This window comes from Castor canadensis, chromosome 1, assembly GCF_047511655.1.
Source record: "Castor canadensis chromosome 1, mCasCan1.hap1v2, whole genome shotgun sequence".
NCBI classification, from domain to species: Eukaryota; Metazoa; Chordata; class Mammalia; order Rodentia; family Castoridae; genus Castor; species Castor canadensis.
Genome location: NC_133386.1, coordinates 202,580,564 through 202,601,966, shown reverse-complemented (window position 1 = coordinate 202,601,966; position 21,403 = coordinate 202,580,564). Strand labels below are relative to the sequence as shown.

General features: G+C 55.5%; 1 protein-coding gene across 5 annotated transcripts; it reads right to left on the bottom strand.

Annotated features, from left to right (window-relative positions):
• Positions 1 to 144: 144 nt before the first annotated feature.
• Positions 145 to 20,552, bottom strand: Pcnx3 (pecanex 3). 5 transcript variants are annotated; one of them, XM_020164896.2, is made up of 35 exons: positions 19,695 to 20,552; positions 19,155 to 19,342; positions 18,834 to 18,933; positions 18,672 to 18,711; positions 18,476 to 18,571; positions 17,111 to 18,238; positions 16,529 to 16,652; positions 16,268 to 16,446; positions 15,736 to 15,826; positions 15,221 to 15,356; positions 13,414 to 13,574; positions 12,537 to 12,690; positions 12,267 to 12,299; positions 11,846 to 12,017; positions 11,631 to 11,741; positions 11,253 to 11,344; positions 11,001 to 11,110; positions 10,702 to 10,807; positions 10,502 to 10,594; positions 10,130 to 10,280; positions 9,263 to 9,407; positions 8,741 to 8,918; positions 7,648 to 7,756; positions 7,402 to 7,531; positions 6,884 to 6,942; positions 6,570 to 6,785; positions 5,596 to 5,849; positions 3,158 to 3,388; positions 2,869 to 2,972; positions 2,425 to 2,572; positions 2,094 to 2,324; positions 1,739 to 2,013; positions 1,267 to 1,400; positions 886 to 1,184; positions 145 to 809 (listed from the first exon to the last, which is right to left on the bottom strand). In XM_020164896.2, exons 1-35 carry the CDS (start codon positions 19,845 to 19,847, stop codon positions 615 to 617), a joined length of 6,126 nt encoding a protein of 2,041 aa, XP_020020485.2. In that variant the 5' UTR covers positions 19,848 to 20,552; the 3' UTR covers positions 145 to 614. The 5 variants fall into 5 exon arrangements, with proteins under 5 accessions (XP_020020485.2, XP_073905119.1, XP_020020488.2 ...); XM_074049018.1 differs by having other exon boundaries at positions 13,414 to 13,556; XM_020164899.2 differs by having other exon boundaries at positions 13,414 to 13,535.
• Positions 20,553 to 21,403: the final 851 nt, after the last annotated feature.

Here is a 21,403-nt window from a genome sequence, read left to right as displayed (position 1 = left end):
TCCTATTTGCTCCCTACCTTGGTATGACCTCTAAATCCATCATTCTTCAGCCCTACATCCTTCACCCTCTTGCATTCATCTGCTTTGACTTGGCTACCTCCACCACCCTGCACCCATCCCCAGGTAGAAGAAAAAACTGCCAACCAAAATCAAAAATAGTGTTATTAATTTGGAGTCTCTGAAGCATGGAAAAAAAAAAAGAAATGACAAAAAAAAAAAAAAAAAAAAGAAGAAACCATCCTTGCCACATTTTAGGCCCCAGGTCCAGGCCAAGGGGACCAGCCTTGCAGGCAGTGCCAGGCCCAGGGACAGAGTCAGTCCTGACTATGGGCTCAAAGAGGGACCAGCCCATGGGTTTGGCTCTTAGGGCCTAGCTGGGAGGCTAACTGCCTCAATTTGGGACCCAGGCCATGGATTAGGGAGAGAGACCAGGGGTCAAGGTCAGAGGTCCGGGCCATTCAGTTCCAGTACTCTGGTTGAGGCAGCCAGAGGTCAAGGTTCAGATTTGGGAGCCAAAGCCACTCAGTTCTGTGGTCCAGCAGAGAAGGCCAAGGCAGCAGAAGGAGTCTAAGTCACTGAGTCCCAGGACAGGATCCAGGGAGACGCCAGGCCAGTCAGTACTGATGCTCCAGCAAGGGCTGTGCAGCTGGGCTCTCGCGTTCCTCAGCAGGAGCAGGCCAGTCACCTGGGGCCCCGGTGGGTGTGCCACTCTCAGGGGCACTGCTGTCCAAGCAAGGAATGTTCTGGGTTGCTCTGGAGGGTGAGGCCTCCGAACTGACATCAGGGCTGAGGCTGAGGTCTAGAGGCGCCTAGAGGAGAGAAGACAGGTTGGCAGGCAAGCAGACATGAGCCTTCTAGAACCCGCCCCTCCCACAGACCCCTTACCTGAGATTTGGGGGTGCCTCCTTTGGGGCTCCCTGAGGCTGGCTCCCCATCGGATCCTCCCAGCCCCTTCCGACCCCCCAGGCTCCACTTCCCACTGAACCCCTCAGAACTGAGGAGACCAGGGCCAGGGGGCCGTAAGGGCCGAGGACCCTCAGTGGGAGCAGGTGAGGCAGGGAGTGGTCCAGGGAGCCGAGGGGGAGGCCACTGTAGCAGAGGGGGGGGCCGCCCATCACCAGAGCTGCTGAGGGAGGGCCGTGGCCCCCAGCCAGGGCCTGACGGGAGGGACTGCTCACTGCTCCCTGTAGGAGATAGATAAGAGAGCAGAGACCTCAGCTGGGCTGTGGTCCTCCCCCACTGTTCAGCCCAGCCTTGCCTGCTCACCTGCTGTGTTCTCAGGTGTGGGGTGTGCCAAAGGGGGATTATTGCTGAGGGAGGTTAGGCCGCCTCCTCCACCACAGTCAGAGTCATCCACATTGCCACCACTATTACATCCAGCGCCACAGCCCTTATGAAGCCTGGGGGTGAGGAGGTGGGGAAAGGTTTAGACGGGGCATAGGCCTGACCAGAAGTCATCTAACATCGTTGAGCCCCAGGGTCCTCATCTCAAGAGACTTTGCTGCCTATTTCACAGGACCTTTTGCTTAAAACTAAAGGCCACTGGCAGCTCTAAGGGAAAGGGGACCCCTCTGAGAGGGGTTCACACCTCAGGGTTCAAGCCCAGACTCTAGTGCTTCTCACTCAGGGATCTCAGAGGGAGTTGCCTCACTTCCTTGCACCTTTGCTTCCTCCTCTGGAAGCTCAGCCCATCATCCCTTCATGAGGCTTCACGAGCTGGGTGGCAGCCAGGGCTCACCTCTCCCAGCTGTGCAGGAGCCAGCGGGCAATGGCCCCCAGGCTGATGGGGCCACCCCACAGCGCCCGCAACTGGGGGTGGCTTCCAGCCAGTGAGGTGGTGAGGGGCGACACATAGATGGGGTAGCCAAGTGGCTGGTCGCAGGAGGAATTGATCATGTTACGGAGTGCCTGCTTGGCGTTCTGGATGCTGCCCCGCTCGGGGTTGCGGTTGCGCAGGAACACCAGCTCCTGCTGCTGTCCGGCCCACAGTCCACGCACACACTCTCGGTTCACCTGTGTGTGGTCACAGAGGGTCAGGATGTTGATGACAGGGAGGGGAGCCTGGGCTACGGGGCAGAGTAGGGCTGCCCCACCTTGATGACTCGGAAGCTGAGGTGGCGCCGGTTAAGCATGATGATCTTGTACTCGTCAGAAGCATCGTCCATGACATGACGCAGTGCCAGCAGAGAAGGCGTGTTGCTGAGGATGGCACTGCGCCAGGCTGGGTCACCCTCGTGGGAGATGACCAGCCGCTCCTCATTGGCTGCAATAGCATCATACAGGGCTGCTGGCTCTTCGTATTCATCTGGGGATGTGAAGTGATCCTAGTGGAAAAGACAGGATGATGGAGGTCAGGGGCTCCTGCCATGGGGTGAGGCTTCATCCACCACCTGCCCACACTGCCCAGGCACACTCCTCTCCCACCTGGTGAAGCTTGAGAGCCATTCGAACCCCAGGTGCTACTACTCGGTGAAGCAAGTCCATGTCAGCAAAGACCCACTCGTCACGTGGGGAGGTGATACGAAAGTCCCCCTTGAACAGGGCGTGTAGGCCGTAGAGGAAAGGCTCCAGGCTAGGTGGGGAGGAGGAACATGTGAGTGAGGTGGGGAGGAGCCAGAGTCTTAGATTTCCAACTGATCTGAGCTCAGACCCTTCTTCACACTAGGCCTGTTTTCTCATTTTGCTAAGGAGGCCATTTTCTGCTCATGTCCCTCACAGGGTGGTGAGGAGCAAGTCAGGTCATGGCTGGGAAATGCCTTGTCTACACAAGACAAGACACACCACTAAGAAGTTTCCAGAAACACAGAGCTCTTCATGGAGGGGTGGGGGGGAGAAGAGCAGTAGGCTCAGCTGGATGTGGGCACCTACCTGGCAGACATGCTGTGTGAGGCTGTCCCCAGGGCCCGGCGGCCCAACACACATAGGCCAAAACACAGCGTGACCAGCGGCGAGTTCCAATCCTGGTTCACGGGCTATGGCACAAGGACCCCCATCCCCAGAGCCCAGCTCAGATCTAGGACTGGGAACTTAGGGGTAGGAGCTGGGGCCCAGGTCAAGGGAGTCTTTGAGTGTGAACGGGGAGGAGAAGCAGTGGTAAGCCCAGGTCCAGATTCCCAAAGCCTGGGGTGGGATAGCCCCAGGGTAGTGGTGGCCTGACCTGGCCTCGCCGAGAGGCACAGTACTGGATCCATTCTAGGTGCACAGCGCAGAAGGAGGGCAGCGAGAGGCCAGAAAGACGGAGGTCATAGTCCTCATCCACGCTCAGTGAGAAGGTGGGGTCTGAGTCAGCATAGCCTGGGGCCCGCACTGGCCTCAGGGCAGCCACAATGCCCTCGTGGTTCAGCCAGGCCTCCAGCTTTGGGGAGCGGCTCACATAGTAGATGATGCTCTGGGAGAAGAGGGGGAGGTATTGGGAGTCAGGAGGGTGCAGCCCCAGCACTAGGGGAATAAAGCAGGGGTGAAAAGACTTCTTCCCAGCCTGAGCTACAGGACTTCTTAGGTCCACCTCTTGCAGCTCAGCCTGGCTCCTTGAGGCTACATGGGCAAGTGGGCTCCCCTCCCCTAGATCTGCAGAAACAAGAAAACCAGCAGGAAGTGCACCCACTTAGCACAGAGCAGAGGGTCCTGCACTGTGGCAGGGGCTCACAGGCAGCATCTGCTTGCCTCCTCCTGCCAGTTGTAGAATGTGGCCCATTTGTAAGAACTGAGAATTGGACAGTTGACAGCCACATAGCAGCTGAGACTGAGGTGAAATTTGAATATAATATCAAATCCAGATCTCAGGGCCTGGAAAGTCAGACTGAATTAGTAGGCTGCCTATAGGCCAGGGAGCATACGTGCCCTGAGTCACGGGTCCCTTTAGGCAAATGAAGCATGAGAGTCATAGGACCTATCCTCAGAAAACAGCCAGAGGCACACACCTTGTGCTATAATTGGAGCTCTTGGCTCCCTTAAGACGCAAGGGCTGTGCAAACAAAGAACTTTTGGAAAGGAGGTAGCTGGCACATCTGGGATGGATATGCAGTGTGGACAGCTGCCAGATGGAGTCAGGAGTTGACCCTTTTCCTGGGTGTAAGGGACGGAGAAGCCTGGGCTGAAGAAGTTCGTGCAGCTGTCCATGAACAGAGGATGCCTGGGCATAGGGAATCTAGCAGAGTCACTGTGGTGGGTCACAGAGAGGCCAAAAGCCTGGGCTAAACAGACAGGGTACAAGTTGGGGAGAGCCCAGTCCTAAAACAGCTACCTGAGGACAGAGTCAATGGTTACATGATGGGGGTGAGGGATTCATCCGTTCCACACACATGGGGGCCGGCATGGCTTTGACAGGTAGGAGGTCTAGGCAGCTGCCTTACCAAGAAAGGACAAAAACCTAATGGGTAAATGGAGGCAGCATGGCTGTAGGGCAGCTTTGGGCTTCAGACTGGCCTTCCTACCTAGAGAGCATCTCTATAGTCTTAACACCAACAAAGTCCCCAGAAAACCCAGAAAAGGAACACTTTGGGGGCAGGGAAGGAATGGGCCTAGCACATGTTAGTGCATGGCCAACTTTTGCCACTGCCATTGAATTTTATGGCTCTCTCAGAATGATTCTCAAGGGGAAAATAAGGAAAATAGGGTCAAGACCACTAACAGCTCCTGCTGGGAGCACTCCCTGGGGTTGGCTGCACCCAATATGCTGCCTGGGATCATTTCACTGACAGTGTGTGTGCCTTCCTGCTTTTGTGCCCGCTGCCTGCAAGAGTGGGTCTGTGGGTTGTTTCCTTGGCTTGTAACAGGGCCATCACACTGGCTCGCAAAGGCTCATCATTCTTGTCATGTCACCGACCCACAAAAAACCTCCTTTTCAAGGGATAAACTGAGACATGACAAAGGAGGTGACATTCTCAGCTGCTCAGAACCCCTAGAACTCCCAGCTCAGGGCTCCTTCTACACCTCACATTGTGCCTCACCATCCCCGCCACCCCCAACAGGTCTCAAGACTCTCAGATATGGCTTACAGCCCTAAGCTGAAGCATGGGTTCAAACCCTGCTATGTCTTCCTAATTCTGGAGCCTCAGCCCATCATTTCACCTCTGTGAACTGACTTCCATGCTACGGAGATGCTGCAGGGATGCTCCTGGGAAGTGTGGAGAGGTCTACCCAGCTCAAGAGAGGCACCTGGCACAGAGTTTGCCCCTTGGTAAGCAGTGCTGCTTGGCAACAACTCCTGTGATTAGCCCATCATCACTGTGTTGGGTGGGGTGTGGGACGGGGACTGGGGTTCTTGAGGACTGACCTCAGCAACTGCCTCTACTGGGCCCAGCAGTCTGGAAGGGGATCTTGTACATGAACTGTCCATCTGTCTCTCACATTCACTGCTCAAGGCAGGATTTCTGAAGGGGGTGACAGGGAGCTCACAGCCCTGGGTACTCTATCAGAGCCATCAGGGCCTCTTCTGTCTGTTGGGGCAAATGCTTAAACTCTGAGGCCTATGTCTCCTTTGAACAAAACAGGATCCTAACATTCCAGAAGATGGATAGCGTTTGGCATGCTTCCAGTGAGTGAGCACTGGCCAGAGAGGACCCTGCTGCCTAGCAATGCACCTATCCACTGTACCTTGACATAGTAGGTAATCAGGATCTTGCGGAGGTCAAAGACCTGCAGCATGGAGGCGGCGTTGTTATCACTAATGCTGTAGCCCTCCAGCACGTACTTGCTGGCCGTCACCTCCCAGGCCAACCAGCGCTGCCCAAAGGCAGCATTGAAGGAAAGAACCCGAGGCAGATGGCCGGGCTCACAGCAGCAGCAGCCCTCATCCTCCTCCACACCTTCAGTGATGGCCTCCACCTCACGCTGCTGGCAGTATGTGCCTGTGGGGGAGGGGTGCCCAGTCAGGAGCCATTAGGACAATCCCTACCTGCCCCCCCCCCACCAAGCAAGTACCCAACCTGGCACAGGAGACCTGCTGTCACTCATCCTCATCCTCCACCCTGGATGCTGTGAGTAAAAGTTACTGAATGAATAGATTAACAAGTGAGCCTCTTTCTCCTCCTGACTCCCAGCTGCCAGAGGTGAGGGAGTAGGGAAGACAGGGGCTTGATCCCCCATTTATAGAGGCAAAGACTAAAACTCAAAGTGATTTGCTCAAGGTCATGGTGCTCACGAGCTGTACTTAGTGCTTCTTGTACCCTTATGGCCTCCTCTGAAGCTGGCATCAACATATATGCATTCCTTAGAGCAAAAAGCTTGTTCCCTTGCTGGGGGCTGTTTATGGTGCCCAAAAGAAGCCCAGATTGACCACGGAGCACACCGGGGGAGCTGGCATCGGCACCCAGAACCCCAGGCCCCAGCTTTCAACACAGCAACCTATAGAGTCACTATGGACCCAAAAGCAGGATCCAGGCGGTACATGACCAGAAGAGGCACAGCTACCTCATGGCACAGACTGGGAAACCCAGACCCAGAGAGGAAGAGTGCCTTGCCTGAAGTCATCTGGCCAGCCAGAGCAAGTTGGACTGGAATCCAGCCCCGACACACCATCACATATAGCACCCTATGCCCACCCCCCCAGGCTCTACCCTGTGGCTCACCCCGGAACTCAAGGCCACGCAGCTGGAAGGTGATGAGGCCATTGCCAACCTCGATGAGGTGCACCAGTGCATTGAGGTAGTCGGAGGCCAGGACAAAGCAGTCACCAGGGCCATAGTTGCCCCAGCGGCCCAGCACCAGGTCCCCACACAGTGTGTGCTGCAGTGAGCGCGTCAAGTGCTCATAGAAGATGGAGTTGAGGTTGTTGTCGTCAGCGCCTGGGACCCAGAACAGACAAATGGTCAAAGTGATAAATAAGAAAGGCTCCCTCCAGGGGAGGCCCTGCCCTTATGCTCCTGGATGACTGGGTACACACCAGGGTTCCGGTCCAGCTGTGTCACCAGGCGGGTGTTAGAATGATCCACACGTTTAGTGCTGTATAGAGAGAGCGATGTGTGAGCAGAAGGTGAAGCGGGTGAGTCTGGTGATAAGTCCTGCCTGTCCATTAGCATGTGTTGTCAGCCCTGGCTCTCCCGGGTCCTCTTGGAGGCCACACCCCTGTGCTGTGAGCAGATGCCATTCATGACAGTCCCACTGTGGCTATCACAAAAGAGGAGGCACAAGGACACAAGGGGGCTTACCCAGACCCACACAGCCAAGGTGTGGGGAGGCTGGGCTCTCTCATCCAAGTCCAAATGCCTCCCTGAGGCCTTAGCCTGGTGCAGGTTTTGCCTGCACTGGATCCGCTACCTTAAGTGTCCCCAGCTCAGCCAAGTGCTCAGACCCTAGCTGCAGGCACCCAGAATCCCTTCTCGGATGCTGTTTGGCCTGAGCTCCAAGGACCCTCTCTCCCTGCCCTACTGGGCACCTGTTTCTGTCTCCAGTGAGACTCACTTGTAGTCACGTTCCCAGAACTTGAGGGGCCTTGCGTAGGACATGATGAAGACAGCGCTGCCCAGCAGGGGGTTGAGCGGTGTGGAAAAGAGACCCGAGAGCAGGGCCTGGACAAACAGCATGGCCGAGTCTGGGCACAAGTCAAGGAGGCAGCAGGCACACAGGACCTCCCGCCTCCCTCTCCTTCACCTGCAACCCTGGGCAGCAGCCCCATACCCCACCCACAAGGGGGCAGCAGCTGGATACGTGGCACGGCGAAGGGCTGGGCAAAGGCATGGAAGGCCGATCCCCAGGTGATCTGCCAGGGTGCGATGTAGGTCAGCACAAAACGCAGCTTGTACAGCAGGTCCCACAGCTGGCAGGGTCAGTGATAAAAGACATATAATAGGGTCACTCGTAGTGGGGTTATGACAAGCCTCCAGACATCAGGCCTCATTCAGAGTCTTGAGGTCACCCATTGGCTGCCCGTGACTTCTCCCAGCCCTTTCTGGACTTGCTTGAGGCACCAGATACCACAAGCAACTCCTGACTGAGCTCTAAAAGAGTGTTAGTCATTTAATTAACACGACCGTGGGAGCTTCCCATTGCTGCCCCCATTTCACAGATGGAGAAGCTGTGGTTCAGAAAAGAGACAAAAGGTAAATGATTTGCTCAGGACACGCAGCTCAGTCACTAGTGAGGCTAGGCCTGGATAATCATACTGAACGTCAAGAGACAGCCATAAGCCCAGCCCTCAGAAGGGCACACAGACTCAGAAACTTGGGCCAGGCCAGTAAATGAGAACCAAATGCCTGAGTGAGAAAAAAAGTCTCAGGCCTGTGTAGGGTCCCAGCCACCAAGGCAGGCTTTGTAGGGTGTGGGGTATGTTTATTTATTCAAAGAGACCCCCAATCCTTGAGTAGGTAATCCCAGAGCCTGGCAGAGCATCTATACACTCAGGCCCTAAGGCTGCTGAAACTCAACTCTGAACTGGTCCAGGGTTGGCAGAGGGGCAGAGCTCAGAAGCTGAGGCATCCAGAGGACAAGGTCACGTCCTAGCAATGTTAACTGTTTTTGAGGAAGGTGGTTGTGGGGTTAGACAGACCTGGAGTCAGCTCCTGGCTGACCCCAAGTTTCTGGAGGACCTGAGGCAAGAGACTTCCCCTCTTTAAGCCTCAGCCTCTTCTCTGCAAGATGAGCAGAGGAAATTTTCAAGGATCTGCTGCAAAGGTCCAAAGCAAGGCTGATATGGAATAGTGGGCACAGGGACACAGTCCTCTGGGATATCCTCCCCAACCCTGGCAAGCAGAAGAGTTCTGTTCTGCTCCTGTCTGGATCTGAGGTGTAGCCAGTAGCTCACCTTGCTGCAGAGCACAGACATGAGGAAGTAGTCGAGCAGAAAGCCCTGGGAGAGACGTGGGTAGTCGAAGTGGAAGAGTAGGACGGTGAAAGCCAAAGTCAGGTACTGCTGGGGTGGGCAGCAGAAGGCTGAGCGCAGCAGCTTCAGTCCAGCCACAGTCATCAGCAATGCCCGGCAGCTGGGGGTGAGAGGTAGATGTTCAGAGATGGGGAGAGGCTTAGGGAACTGTGGATACCTATATCCCATCCCTCGCCTACTTGGCTGAGCACAACCCCAAGACTGAGCTCTCTGCTGGGCTGACCTGTTCGTTTAGACCAGTGACTCTCAGGCTCAGTACCTCTAGAAGTGTAAAGGGGACACATTTGCTTCAACGGATAGTAGAATCCCAGGAGCTGGGATCCTACTTTGGCTTGCTGGGCAATCTTAGGCACTACCCATTCCCTCTCTAGGCCTAAGTTTTCCCAAATGGAAATCAAAGGGGGATGTAGATTATGGGACAGAGGAGGGCAAAGTAGTCCTCACTAGAGGCAGAACTTGTCCGGGTGACTGACGACAGTGTGGGCATCCACTGTGAGAGCATTAAGCACCACAGCAGGGTAGATGAGGTACTTCTCAAAACACTGCAGGATGGCATACAGCTTCTCGAACCACATCACCTGGGCAGCACCTGCAATGAGAAGGCAGGGGTTCTGGGCAGGTGCTTTGCCCAGTTTTGCTATCTGTGGAAAACAAAGCTGACAAGAAACTCTCAGATGCCCACTGGTAATAGGCAAAGGTCATGTACAGCAGAATGAGGGGACCCAGTACATAGTGACACTGAGCTGGAGGCCCTTCTGATGGATAAGCCCTTGGCTCAAGCTGATGGAAGCCACATGGAGATGTGGGCCTAGGGGAACAAAATCTCCTATTAAAAAAACAAGGAACAAAATCTCCTATTAAAAAAACAAGGAACATGATCTTTACCCGACATATTAAGATGCTTAAACACAAGCTGGAAGATTTTTTTTTTTTTTTTTTTTGGCAGTACTGGTTTTTGAACTCAAGGTCTTATGCTTGCTAAGCAGACTCTCTACCACTTGTGCCACACCCTAACCCTTTTTATGCTTTGGTTATTTTTGAGATAGGGTTTTACAGTTATGCCTAGGTCATCCTGGACCTCAATCCTCCTATTTTACACTTCCTGCGTTAGCTAAGCTGATAGGCATATGCTACCGTGCTCAGCTTTTTATTTATTTTTTAACTGGTTGAGATGGAGTCTTTTGAACTTTTTGCCCAGGTTAGCCTTGAACTATGATCCTCCTGATCTTCATCTCTCAAGTTAACTAGGATCACAGGTGTCAGCCACTGCACCCAGCCAGGCTGGAGGACTCATGAAACTCTTGCACTTACCTCGCACTTCGTACTGGCTATACTCCAGAGGCTTTAGCACAGGCTGTGAGAGGCAGAACCAGGGCAGCTGTTTGCGGAGCTGTGGCAGCAGGTAGTGTGTGAAGAAGCCCACGGATCCAGCCAGTGCATACAATACATAACCCAACACCGACTGCAAGAGGGAAAGGCCACACTTCAGCCCAAGGGCTCAGCCCACCAGACCAGGTAAGGGCTGCTGAGAAGCTGTAAGCTCCCGTTAAGACTGAGGAAGGGGCTGGGGATGTAGCTCAGTGGTTAAGTGTTTGCCTAGCATGCACAAAGCCCTGGGTTCGATCCCAGTACCACAAAAAAAAGAAACAGAAGACTGAGGAAGGAGGCCCGCGCAGCACAAACCTTCAGGGCAATGAAGACAGTGCTGGCGCTGATGGCGAAGGTGAGCACAGCAACCACCACACACATTACCAGGTCAGAGTGCAGGACCTCACGCTACAGGACCAAGAATGACAACTTGGCTGCAGCTGCTCTGAGCCCACACCCCTCCCAGGCCCCGCAAATGCCACCACCTCCCAGCCAAAGCCCCTCAACCACCTCACCACTGACTGGCGCATCTTCTCTGGCAGTGGGTCTGGGGGTTCAGCCCGGGCTGTCTCCAGGCTCCGCTCTTCTAATTCAGGAAAAAGCTTGCTCCGGACCAGAGACCTGGGGGAGGAAGAGTCAAGGACCAAGCTGGGGTGGCAGCCACTTCTTAGCATAGTTCCCGGAGACCAGGATCCACTGGTCACAGGCACATGCACTGGCCCACAGATCCCAAACCTCTGGCATGCACAGACACAAACACACACCCACGGAGCACACACAAGTGTGTGCATGAACAGGCACATGCAGCACCCACCAGAGCACAGTGGGGTCACTGCTCTGCCGGCTCAGGTGGTAGGACAGCGCCACCAGGAGGCCACAGAAGACGGAGAAGAGGACAGGGACGTGCTGCTCTGGCCAAGGAGTCTGGGGAAAGAACTCATGCTGGTCAGGAGAAGCAAGGGTAAGCTTGGGGGTAGGGGTGCACCCATGTGAGAAGCCACTGCTGAGCCCTGTCCTGACAACCCCATGGGTCTCAACATACCAACCACCCACTGGCCACCCCTACCTTGATGGCCCCAAGACAGAAGCCATAGAGCAGGGCTGCAGCCAGCAAACTGCGAGTGAGACTGAAGACTGCAGTGAGTGGACTGGTGGCAGCTGCATTTAGGAAGGAGAAAACAAAACCCAGCTCTTCCCTGCTGGCATCCCCACCTCACCCCTGCCCCACTGCCCCTCAACTCTCAGAGGCTGACCTCCTGGGATACCACCCTAGCCCAGAGATCTTCAGAACCTCTAGCATTCTCAGTTGAAACTGCTTGCCTAGGGAAAGGCCTGGTATATAGATGCAGCATGGGCTCAGCAGGACTGGGACACAGACCCAATCCGTGAATCCAACTGGCCCCATGCTGCTCTCCAACCTCCGAGCCACTTCTGAGCATCGTACCTGTGCCCCCGAAGCCATGCATATCTATCTGCTCCAGCAGGTACATGAGGCAGGTGTTGACCTGGGGCAGGAGGCCCAGGAGGAAGACGAACGGGAAGCACAAGGTGAACACTGGCCAAGACAGGGAATGAAGGCCCAGTCAACCTACCAGCCTCTCCTCCACCCACCCTCTGGGGCTCACTCCCCTGGGCTGCCTCTGCCCTGCCCAGACTCACCGGTGGCCACATCTCGGGCACAGAAGAAGAAAGAGGCAGAGAAGAGTGTGAGGCCATAGAGGGAGATGGGTGGAAAGGGCTGAGCTGAGCCCAGGGCGTCGAGCAGCCAGATGAGCAGACAGCAGATGCAGAAGTAAACAGGCCGACTGTACGCAATTACCCAGTTATGGCCCTGGAGAGTTATAACCAGTGAGCTGCTGGGTCTTCCCCACTAAGTGCCTTCCAGGCATGTACACAAACTCATGCATGCACACAAGCATGCACACATTCATGCATGCACACACTTAGGTGCCCCAGGCCTGGCCATGGGTCCAAGCTAGAAAGCAGAGCAGTGTGGAGGTGGTGAGGAGCTCTGCCCCTCCTCCACCATGACCTCCTCCCAGGAACTCCCGGCCAGAGGTGCTGCTCCACAGATACTCACGTGCATGGGCGATGCTGCATCGGGCTGCACACTCTGCAGGAGACAAGACTATGTTGACTACAAGAATTGGTGCCCATGGAAGGGTAAGGCCCTGGGACCTGCTCAGTTCCACCACTAGGCAGTGCTGAGTGCCAGGACCAGATCCTGAACTGTCCTGAGTCCTGGTGTTCTCACCTGCTCCCTACCTCACACCTCCCAGAGTTGGAGTAGGGGGAAGTGGAAGGTCTGGGCAATTTGGGTGAGAAGGAGACACAGGGAGTCAGGCCTAACCTTGAGTAGGGAGTACTGACAGGAGGCAATGACCAGGCAGAACTGGAAGACCCAGATGTCAGTGAAGAAGCCCTTGAGCAGCAACAGGTACCCCAGGAAGGCAACCAGGCTGCTCAGTCCAACGCCAAAGATGTTCTCCATCACCCCCCGTGTCCTGCAAAGACAGGTGAGTCAGGGCCTGCCATACCTAGTAGGGGGAGTGGGAGAGATAGGATTCTGTCCTAAAGAAACATCTCTAGGCTTCTGTCAGTATCAGCCTCTTGGCCTCTGAAGATCCAAACCTACGACCTCAAAGGGAGAAAGTCAGGTTGTACCTGCTCTGGAAAGCCATCCTATTGCTACCCTGAATCCTAATCTTTACTCCTCTAGACACTGACTCCAGCTCATGTTAACTCATGGCTACAGTGTGCATGCCATATCAGTCATGCCACAACATGTACACAGGTAGTTCTTCACCAGCACCCAGTCACAGTGCTGGGAGAAAAGTGAATGGACAGGAAGCCAGGATATGAGTTCTAGTCCCAAGTTCTCTACAGCAGACAACAGCAGTCATGTGACTTCTAGAACTGACTTTCTGGGTCTCTGTTTCTCCTGAGAAATGGATAAAGCAAGACAAATGTTTGTGAACTTGTTTAGTTTATAGCACTCCGTATAAGAATAATCTGTTTTGAGCAAGGGTTTAGGAGAAGGGTTATTACAACACCCCCTACCCTAAGGTACCCTTTGTACCCTAGAGGAGCCTAAAGAAACCCATTGCATACACCAGTCACCAGGTGCAGTCAGGTTCTCTGATGCCATGACTTAATTCCACAAGTTCAGAGTCTGGCAGGTTCTAGGATCTTCTGTGAAATGGGAACCAAGGCAGGTGGGCACTCACCGGTCCAGCAGAGCCAGCAAGGCAAGCCGCTCATAGCGCACAGAAGTCCAACGGCCAGGAAGAAGCCAGTACTTGTAGCTGTGCTGGGCACGGGGTGGCGCCTCCTCCATCAGTGTCTGCTCCTGGGATTCGTGCAGGGAGTCCTGGTCCAGCAGGTCAAACTGCAGTCCCCACAGCCGCGACTGTCAGCCCCGCCACCCCCATGGCCTATTGCCACCCTCCCCCAGCACCCTAGCCTAGTTGACCATATCCTTCAGTACTGGAAGTCTCCATTGTCTAGTGGCCCCATGTCCTGCCATGACCCCCCATCATGAGAGTTTTCTCCCTGCTCCAAGTTCCCAGGACATGGCTCAATGGCTCCTGGGAACTGCCAGAAGCCAAAGTCACCAACTCCCACATCCACCTTCCCCACTGAGAAGAATCCTCCACAAAATTCACCTTGCCCTTCAAGACCTCACATAAATGCTCTCTCTTCCAAGACGGAGCCACTACTGTCACTGTGACCCCTGTGCTACAGAGCATAGAATACCCGACAGGCCTGGATGCCAACACTGGAGAACTGTGGGTCCCTGGGGCAAACAACTTCAGCTCTTTTGGGCTTCATCTTCCCTTCATTCATCAAGCATTTATGGGGACAGTTATGGGCCTGATTCTACGGATGGAATGGAGAGCCTGAGATCCACAACCCCTGCCTCTGGACCATGCTGTTGATCACACATGATGGTTATGAAAAATAAGCTGGTGGCAGTGGCTCATGCCTGTAATCCCAGCTACTTGGGAGGCTGAGATCAGGAGGATCACAGTGCTCTACCACTTGAATCATCCCTCTAGCCCAGGTATCACGGTTTGAGGCCAGTCCAGGTAAAAAGTTAGCGAGACTCCACCTCAAGAAATAAGCTGGGTAGTGGTGGCCCATGTCTATGATCCCAGCTATGCAGGAGGCATAGGTGGGACTGTGGTCAGAGGCTGGCCCTGGATAAAAATGAGAGACCCCATCTAAAAAAAACTAAAACAAAAAAGGTCTGGGTGCACGGTTCAGGTGATGGAGCACCTCCCTAGTAAGCAACAGGCCCTGAGTTCAAACCTCAGTACCCCCCAAAATATAAATAAGAATAAATAAATTAGGGAAGGGCACATGGAAGCGTCTAGCACCACTCCTAGTTTTCTTGTGGCCTTGGGTGTTAGATGCAAGGATTATTCCCTTGCATCTAACAGGAGATTGTGTCCGGGTTGCCCGGGGCCTCACTATGTTGCTCAGGTTGGCCTCCAACTCCTGACTGCCATCCTCCTGCCTCAACCTTCAGAATAGCTGGGACTATAGCAGAGATGCTGTTTTATGAGTTCTTGTTACTTCCGTTATTACTAGATTGACTGTGTAACGGGAGTATCTTTAGGAAGAAAAAAGAAGTCTATCAATAACTATGCTGGGATAAAAAGCGTTAACAACCACACATGTCAAGTGCCAGGTTCGGGGAACATCACTGTCACAATTTGGCAAATTGAACTGCCACTTTTATAGTCCCTGTTAACTGAAGGCCCCTCCAGGATAAGGAAGGTACTCCAGACACATTTGCAGCATAAGCAAACATATGACTTCCTGAGTCATTCAGTTCCTAGGGCTGTGTACCTTCTGCTGGCCATCAAAGATTGGGACAGACACAGTAGAACCCATGAACCTTCCCTCAGGTTGGCCTGCCCCTTCCTGCGGTACCTGGGTGAGCTCTCTACCCAGGCCAGCCTCAGTGATCTGCTCACCTACCCCACCTTCCTTCATCCCCCTGCATAGCCCTGCACAGCTGCTCCTTACCTCTGGGATCTCCAGGGGCACCCGGCGCACCTGCATGCCCTGTAGAACAACTGGCCTGGGCTGCAGAAGGTTCAGACCTCCTGTCGCCTCAGGAACATCAGCTGAATGGAAACTGGAGGAATGTGAGTGGCGGTCCCTGTGGGTACAACCATCAGGATCAAGGCCATGACTGAGCCCTGGGACTGGGTGGGGGTCAAGGCCAGGCAGATCTGCCTATCCCATGATTGGGGGGCCCAAGGGACAGGAGTGCTGGGGTTAGGAGGAAGATGGCTCATACACTGAGGCTGTGCTTCTTCTCTAGGATGCCAGTCCTCAGCTTCTTGGAAGCTTCTTGCTTGGAAGTATCAGAACTAGAGATACTGTGCTTCACAGATCCCATCCTCCCCCGCTCCCAGGTGTGAACTACCTCTGCCCCATGCCAACAAAGAAAGAGAAAGAACCATAAGCTCAAGGTGATTCCCAGAAATGCAGCCTGCCAGGCACTGGCTCACAAGAGGCCAAGCCTGAAGACTTACCAGGCTCCATTGGCTGCCTGCTCCCCCTGCTGCCCCACAGGGTTCTCATAGCCACCACCAGCCAGGCCAAAGGTATAGGAACGCCGGACACCTGAAGAGGGGTGTGGGAGATTGGGCAGAATATCAGGGACAGGAGCACCACAACCCAACCTACATGGGCATCAGAGGAAGAAACCCATAATGTATCCCCTGGCAGGGCAGTCCAGCCCCTAGGAACAAAAAGCTGGACAGGAAGGGGCCTACAAGTCAAGAGTCTGGGCCCTGCAGTTACCCTGCCCTGGATTTGATTCTCAGTTCCACCCCATTGCTCAGCCTGTGACTTCAGGTGCATCTCATTTCCTCAGCAGCAGAGCAAGGATAATGACCCCCACCCCTCAGAGACACTACAAGGATGACATCACACAGCATGGGTACAGCACTTGCCACAGAGCCAAGGGAAGAGTAAGCAATCAGGAGTGCTGCTGCCAGGTGGATGCACACTGTCTGTAGCAGAGAAAGAGGTGGTGCTAGGCAGGTTAAGGGAAGGGCTCACCACTCTCATCGTAGAAATAATGCACAGCACCCTCAGAGGTGTCATCAAAGGTGCAGGCCTCGTGAACGTTGGCACCAGCCCGGGTGAGGAGCAGCGAAGAGGCAAAGTGCAGAGCAGAGGGCAGTGTCAGTGCCCGGGAGTGGGAGGCAGCCCGACCCCGCTGAGCCTCCTGCAGGCTACTGGGGAGGGGACATCACTGGATTAGCACCAGGTAGTGCCAGCTGGCCCCTCTGCCCTACAGACCTGGTAACAGAGGCTCACCTGGGTGGCGAGCCCATGACAGAGGCTGGAGGAGTAGGGTTGCTGCCTGCATTATGGCGCCTCCGGATAGCCTGGGTCCGCCACATACTGCTGGAGCGGTCCCGCTTGCCTGTCTCTTCAGCGGCTGCCCAGAGAGAGGCCCCAAGCATAAGTGACAGAGGCTCGAAAAGAGCCCGAGATTGGAATGGGGCAGGTGCTCCAGCATGGAGCTACAGACTAGATCGAGTGCAGCAATACTGGCTTGGGGGCCCAGCCGGGTCATCTATAGCCACTTGTGCCTTGGTTTCCTCATATGGGAGGATGACACTGATCTGCCCTGCCCCATTAGTGGTCAAGAGAATAAGCATGGATGATGAGAGTCCTCAGGGAGCAGAGGCTCAGGTGCTAACCACAGTACCTGGAGCCAGGCAGCTGAGCCCTGCTGACCCAAAAGGCATGGCCCACAACATCAATCACCAACCAAGTCCACGTCCATCTGCTACCTGAGATGGAGGCTGTGCTGACGCTGACCAGGTCTGCTCCAGCTTGCCTTTTGCCCAAATCCTTGCCCCCCTTCTCCACCTACCCGAGGTCAGCACTCACCTCCACCCACAGCACCTTCCTCCTGCAGCTCCCCCCGCCAGCCAGGTTGGTTGGCAGCAGGTCCCCTACGAGCCTCAGCAGGCACCACAAGAGGCTCACCGGCAGCCAGCTCCGCTCCTGTCTGGGCCTCCAGCTCAGCCTTGGAGCCAGCCAAGGGAGCCCTTAGGACATCTCCCCCTGCCCCATCCATGCTCAGCACTCGAGCATGCGTTTTGGCACTGGCAGTACTAGGCGTCCGCTGGGTCCCATAGGGCCGCTTAGGAGGCACGGCAGTTCCCTCCTCAGCCCCATGAGGGGCCCGACGCTTCCGAGGCCCACCTGCTGCACCCCGGGAGCTCTCTGGGGAGTAGCAGGAAGTAGATGAGGAACTGTCGGTACTGTAGCGGCGCTGTGATCGGAGACTGGAGGATGGGCTCAACTCACTGCCCTCACTGGTGTCTTCATCCTCAAAGAAGCCTGCACCCTCAAGCAAGGGCCGTCGAGGGGCACGGCCAGGTGGGGAGTGTCTCCGCATGGGTGGCCGCCGTTTGCCAGATCTCAGCAGGGCCAAGTCCTTAGGCCGCACAACTAAGAGCGGCTCAACTGGGCCCGGTGGCGTCCCTGCTCCAATGACTGTGTCAAAAGAACGCAGAGTATCATCTGAGGGAACCCCAGCATCTGGTGAGGCGGGCAGCTCAGCCTCAGAGGGGGGGTCTGTGTCACTGCCTTCAGGGGCTTGCCCACCAGGTGGACTGTCCAGATGTGTTGAATTGGTCTTCTCACTCTTGAAGCTACTCAATGTCTCCCTGTCTGTGCCACTGAAGCAGGAATCTGAGGAGCCGGCTTTCTGAGGCGTGGGCTCACCAGAGCCCCGCCGGTCCAGGGGCTGGTAGCCTCCTGCTCCCCTGCGTTGTTCCCGTCGACTGCTGGTCCTTACCAGTGCCCGGTCAGGCCGGGTCAGAGTAAGAAAGCTCTTGCTCAGCTCCTGGCTGAGGCTGCCCTTCAGCAAGGGGCTCATAGGAGTGTCAGCCATACTGCTCCCACCCCAAGGAGGTCCATCTCCAGCCAGGGGAGAACGCTCCGAAGACTCTGTGCTGGGGAGAGAGGGGTCTGGGATAGCCCCTGGGGGCGTCTGGGGAAGGTCTCCAACTGTCAGAAAAAAGGAACACAAAAAATGAGAGAAAGGCATTCTCCCAGGAATCTAGGGACTAGGGAGTTCACAGAACCTCTGCTTTCCCTGACAGCATGGCTAGGGCAGGCACGCTGAGAAGGTCCCTTCCAAGAGTATGAAGGGAGCCCCAGAATGAAACAAAAGTTATGGTGATACAAGGCCAAGACAGCTCGACTCCCCCCGCCACAAGCCCCTGCCCTACTGTGCACACTTACTCAATTTCTCTTGTAAGCTGAGCTTCAGCATTTCTCGATCGGCAGAGGTCACGATCACATTGTTGCTGCCCTGCTCCCGCACCAGCTCCTTGACGTCTGCAATCATGGCACCAGAGGTGTCAGCAGGACCCTGGGGTAGCTTTGTGCCATCCCCTTCTACACCACCATGCTCCAGTCCTAAGCAGCAGCCACCTACCTCTGAGGGGCCCAGAGTCTTCCATCCGAGGGAGCAATTCCTGAGCAGACAGAAAGGAACACAAAGGAGCTAACAGAGCCAAAAGCAGATCCAGGGCATGCCCACAACAGGGACTGGCTCAAAAGAAAGCAGTGGGAGAAGCCGGGAGCAGGGTCCACTCACCGAAACCTGGTTGAAGCCAAACACAGAATGCTGGGAACTGCAGCGTACTGGGGGTGTGGAACTCACTTTCCGAAACACTGTCATCTCCACACCAGGGTCCCTGATAACACAAAGACAACAGCTTTAAACTAGTCTCCCGTCTTTATTACTACTCATCGTCCTCACCACTCCTTCTTCCTCCCTTCTACAATTCCAGAGCAGACTACAGGACAGTGCTCACATTTGCTTGGAGCCAATGATGGCTCTGCCCTCTCCACAGTCAAGGCTCAGGCCTAGGCACCAAGGCCCCTCGACCTACAACACAGTTGCTGCCCCACCCACCTGGGCAGACTGCTGTCCCCCTGGGGAGGCTCTTCCTCCTGCTCCCCCATAGTAGAGTTGCGCTTCTCCACAATCTCGCCCTGGTCGAACATGGCATGCAGCCGATAGTTCACAGTCTTGATGGTAGCAAAGATGACGGCCACCACCAGGCAGTACACACCAGCCACCATCAAGCTGGGAGGCAGGACCTGGCGGTGGCAATAAGTTAGGTACATTCTCATAAAGCTCTGCTTCCTTGGGGTGTACCTGCCACCACTGTCATGGCTACAATTCACGAGTTCACAAGACTTCATCACTCCTCACACAACCAGCACACAAAGACCCTGTCTAGGAGCCTCTGTCTTCTGCTTAACTGGGAAGAGATTAAATTGGGGGTTCAAGGTCACCCGACCCAAAGAACACACCCAAACTCTACAGTGGTTCTTCTCTTTCCACATCCCAGCACCCAAAACGTGTCCGAGAATCCCTGCCAGGCTATCCACCCTTCGTGACCTGCCCTCCCTTTCCTGGAGTGAATCACAGGTGGCGGCAGGGTCTCACCATGTACAGCAAGAAGGGAAAGGTGAGCAGGAAGATCCAGACATAGAGATGGAAGCAGTTGGAAAAGGTGCTCTGATGCGGGTCGAAGAACCAACCGCCAGTGAGCGAGGCCCACACCCCCTGACGCAGGATCTGCAACACCTGAGACCCCATGGTCCCGCCGCTGCTGCGCGCGCCCCCGTCCCGGGACCCTCATGGGGGCGGCCCCCGGCCCATGCCCCGCCTGGCGCCCGAGGGCCCCGGGGCCCGGCCTCGAGCTCACGCCATGGCCTCCCCCAGAGGGGGAGGGGATCGGCGGGGCGAGGGTGCGGGCAGGGGGCGGGGCCGGCCGGGGCAGTCAGCGGTGTGAGGCCCGGGCGCGGGGGTGGAGCTGCATCAGGGGCGGGGTCTGGGCCCCCACCCGTGGCCCAGAACTGCTCGAAGGGGTCGAGCCAGAAGACAGGCGCGGGGCACGGGCTGGGCACCCGTCGGCGACATCCAGAGGTGGGCGTGGAGTGAATGCTCCCGGAGTGCAGGCGACGGCTCCCTTGGCTCCCAACCGGGGAAAGCCCCGGGACCCTGAGGTCCACTTCCGGGGTCGTAGGTCACTCGCTTGGGGCTCCGCGTTCGCCCCGCTTCTGCCGGTGCCGGCCCAAGGGGGAGGCCGGAAGAAGGAGCCGCGAGCCGCCAGCCTGCAGTGGCGCATGCGCCCGATAGACACAGTTAAGACCCGGAAAAGGAAAACCCGACGGCAAAAGTGCGCAAGCGCAGAGCAGTAGCAGTGCGACTAGCCTCTTAAAATTCCCTTTGGGCGTGCGCAGAGTCCAGGTCCAAAGAGTCTAAAGAGTAGAAGAGATTGCGCATGCGCAATCCCAGGCCGGGCCAACCTGGAGGAGCCCATTGAGCGGACCCAAGGGATACTTGACTGGCCATTGGGTAACCGCGTAGTAATTGGCGGAAAGCTCTTCCAATGAGTTACAGGAGGCAGGGAAAAAAAAATGGAGGCGTGGACTACCCAGGGCTACTACTAAGAGTTTGGATCGCTGGATCACGTCTTTCTAGAGCGGCCTCTTTGAGCGCAAGACCTCCAACGTCACGATCGTCTCTCACCCTGAGCCGCCTCTATTTCCGGGTCAGAACTCAGACCTACTGTATAGAGAGCGACCGTCCGGAACAGGCAGAAATAGTCGAATAGTACAGCGTCGTCTTTCTTAAAGTGACAGATCAAGACAATTGGGGTCAACCCTACCCAGCGGTTTCGAGGGCCACTCAACTATTCTGAATGCAATCCTGAAAAAAGTTTTGGACAAGTCTCAGGTTTCCGCCCACTGGGGAAGGGACATGAAGAAGCATACTGTCTCCCAGATAAGGGGAAGAGGAGAACCTTAGTCCGTTTGAAGAGCTTGAGGTCTAGTCAGTTCCGTCGGTCCTCCAGTCTTCCCCATCCCCATCCCAGTAGCTGTGCAAAGCGGAGTTTCTTTTCCCTATTTCATACATGAAAAGAATGAAGCTCAGAGAAAGTGGATCACACAGTCAGTCCTGCAACTTTGCAATCAAGATCAGATTCGGGCTTGCCGCCTTCCCAAGTACGGTTCTGTAACCCGTTTTGCTGATGCGGTTCAGGGCAGAGGGCAGGGATGGCCCGTCTTTGCAGGTCCACTTTCCTCCTTGGGCAGCGGAGCACCCAGGCTGGGGCTTTTCTTCCTAGATTCCAAAGCTTACTGTGCTGG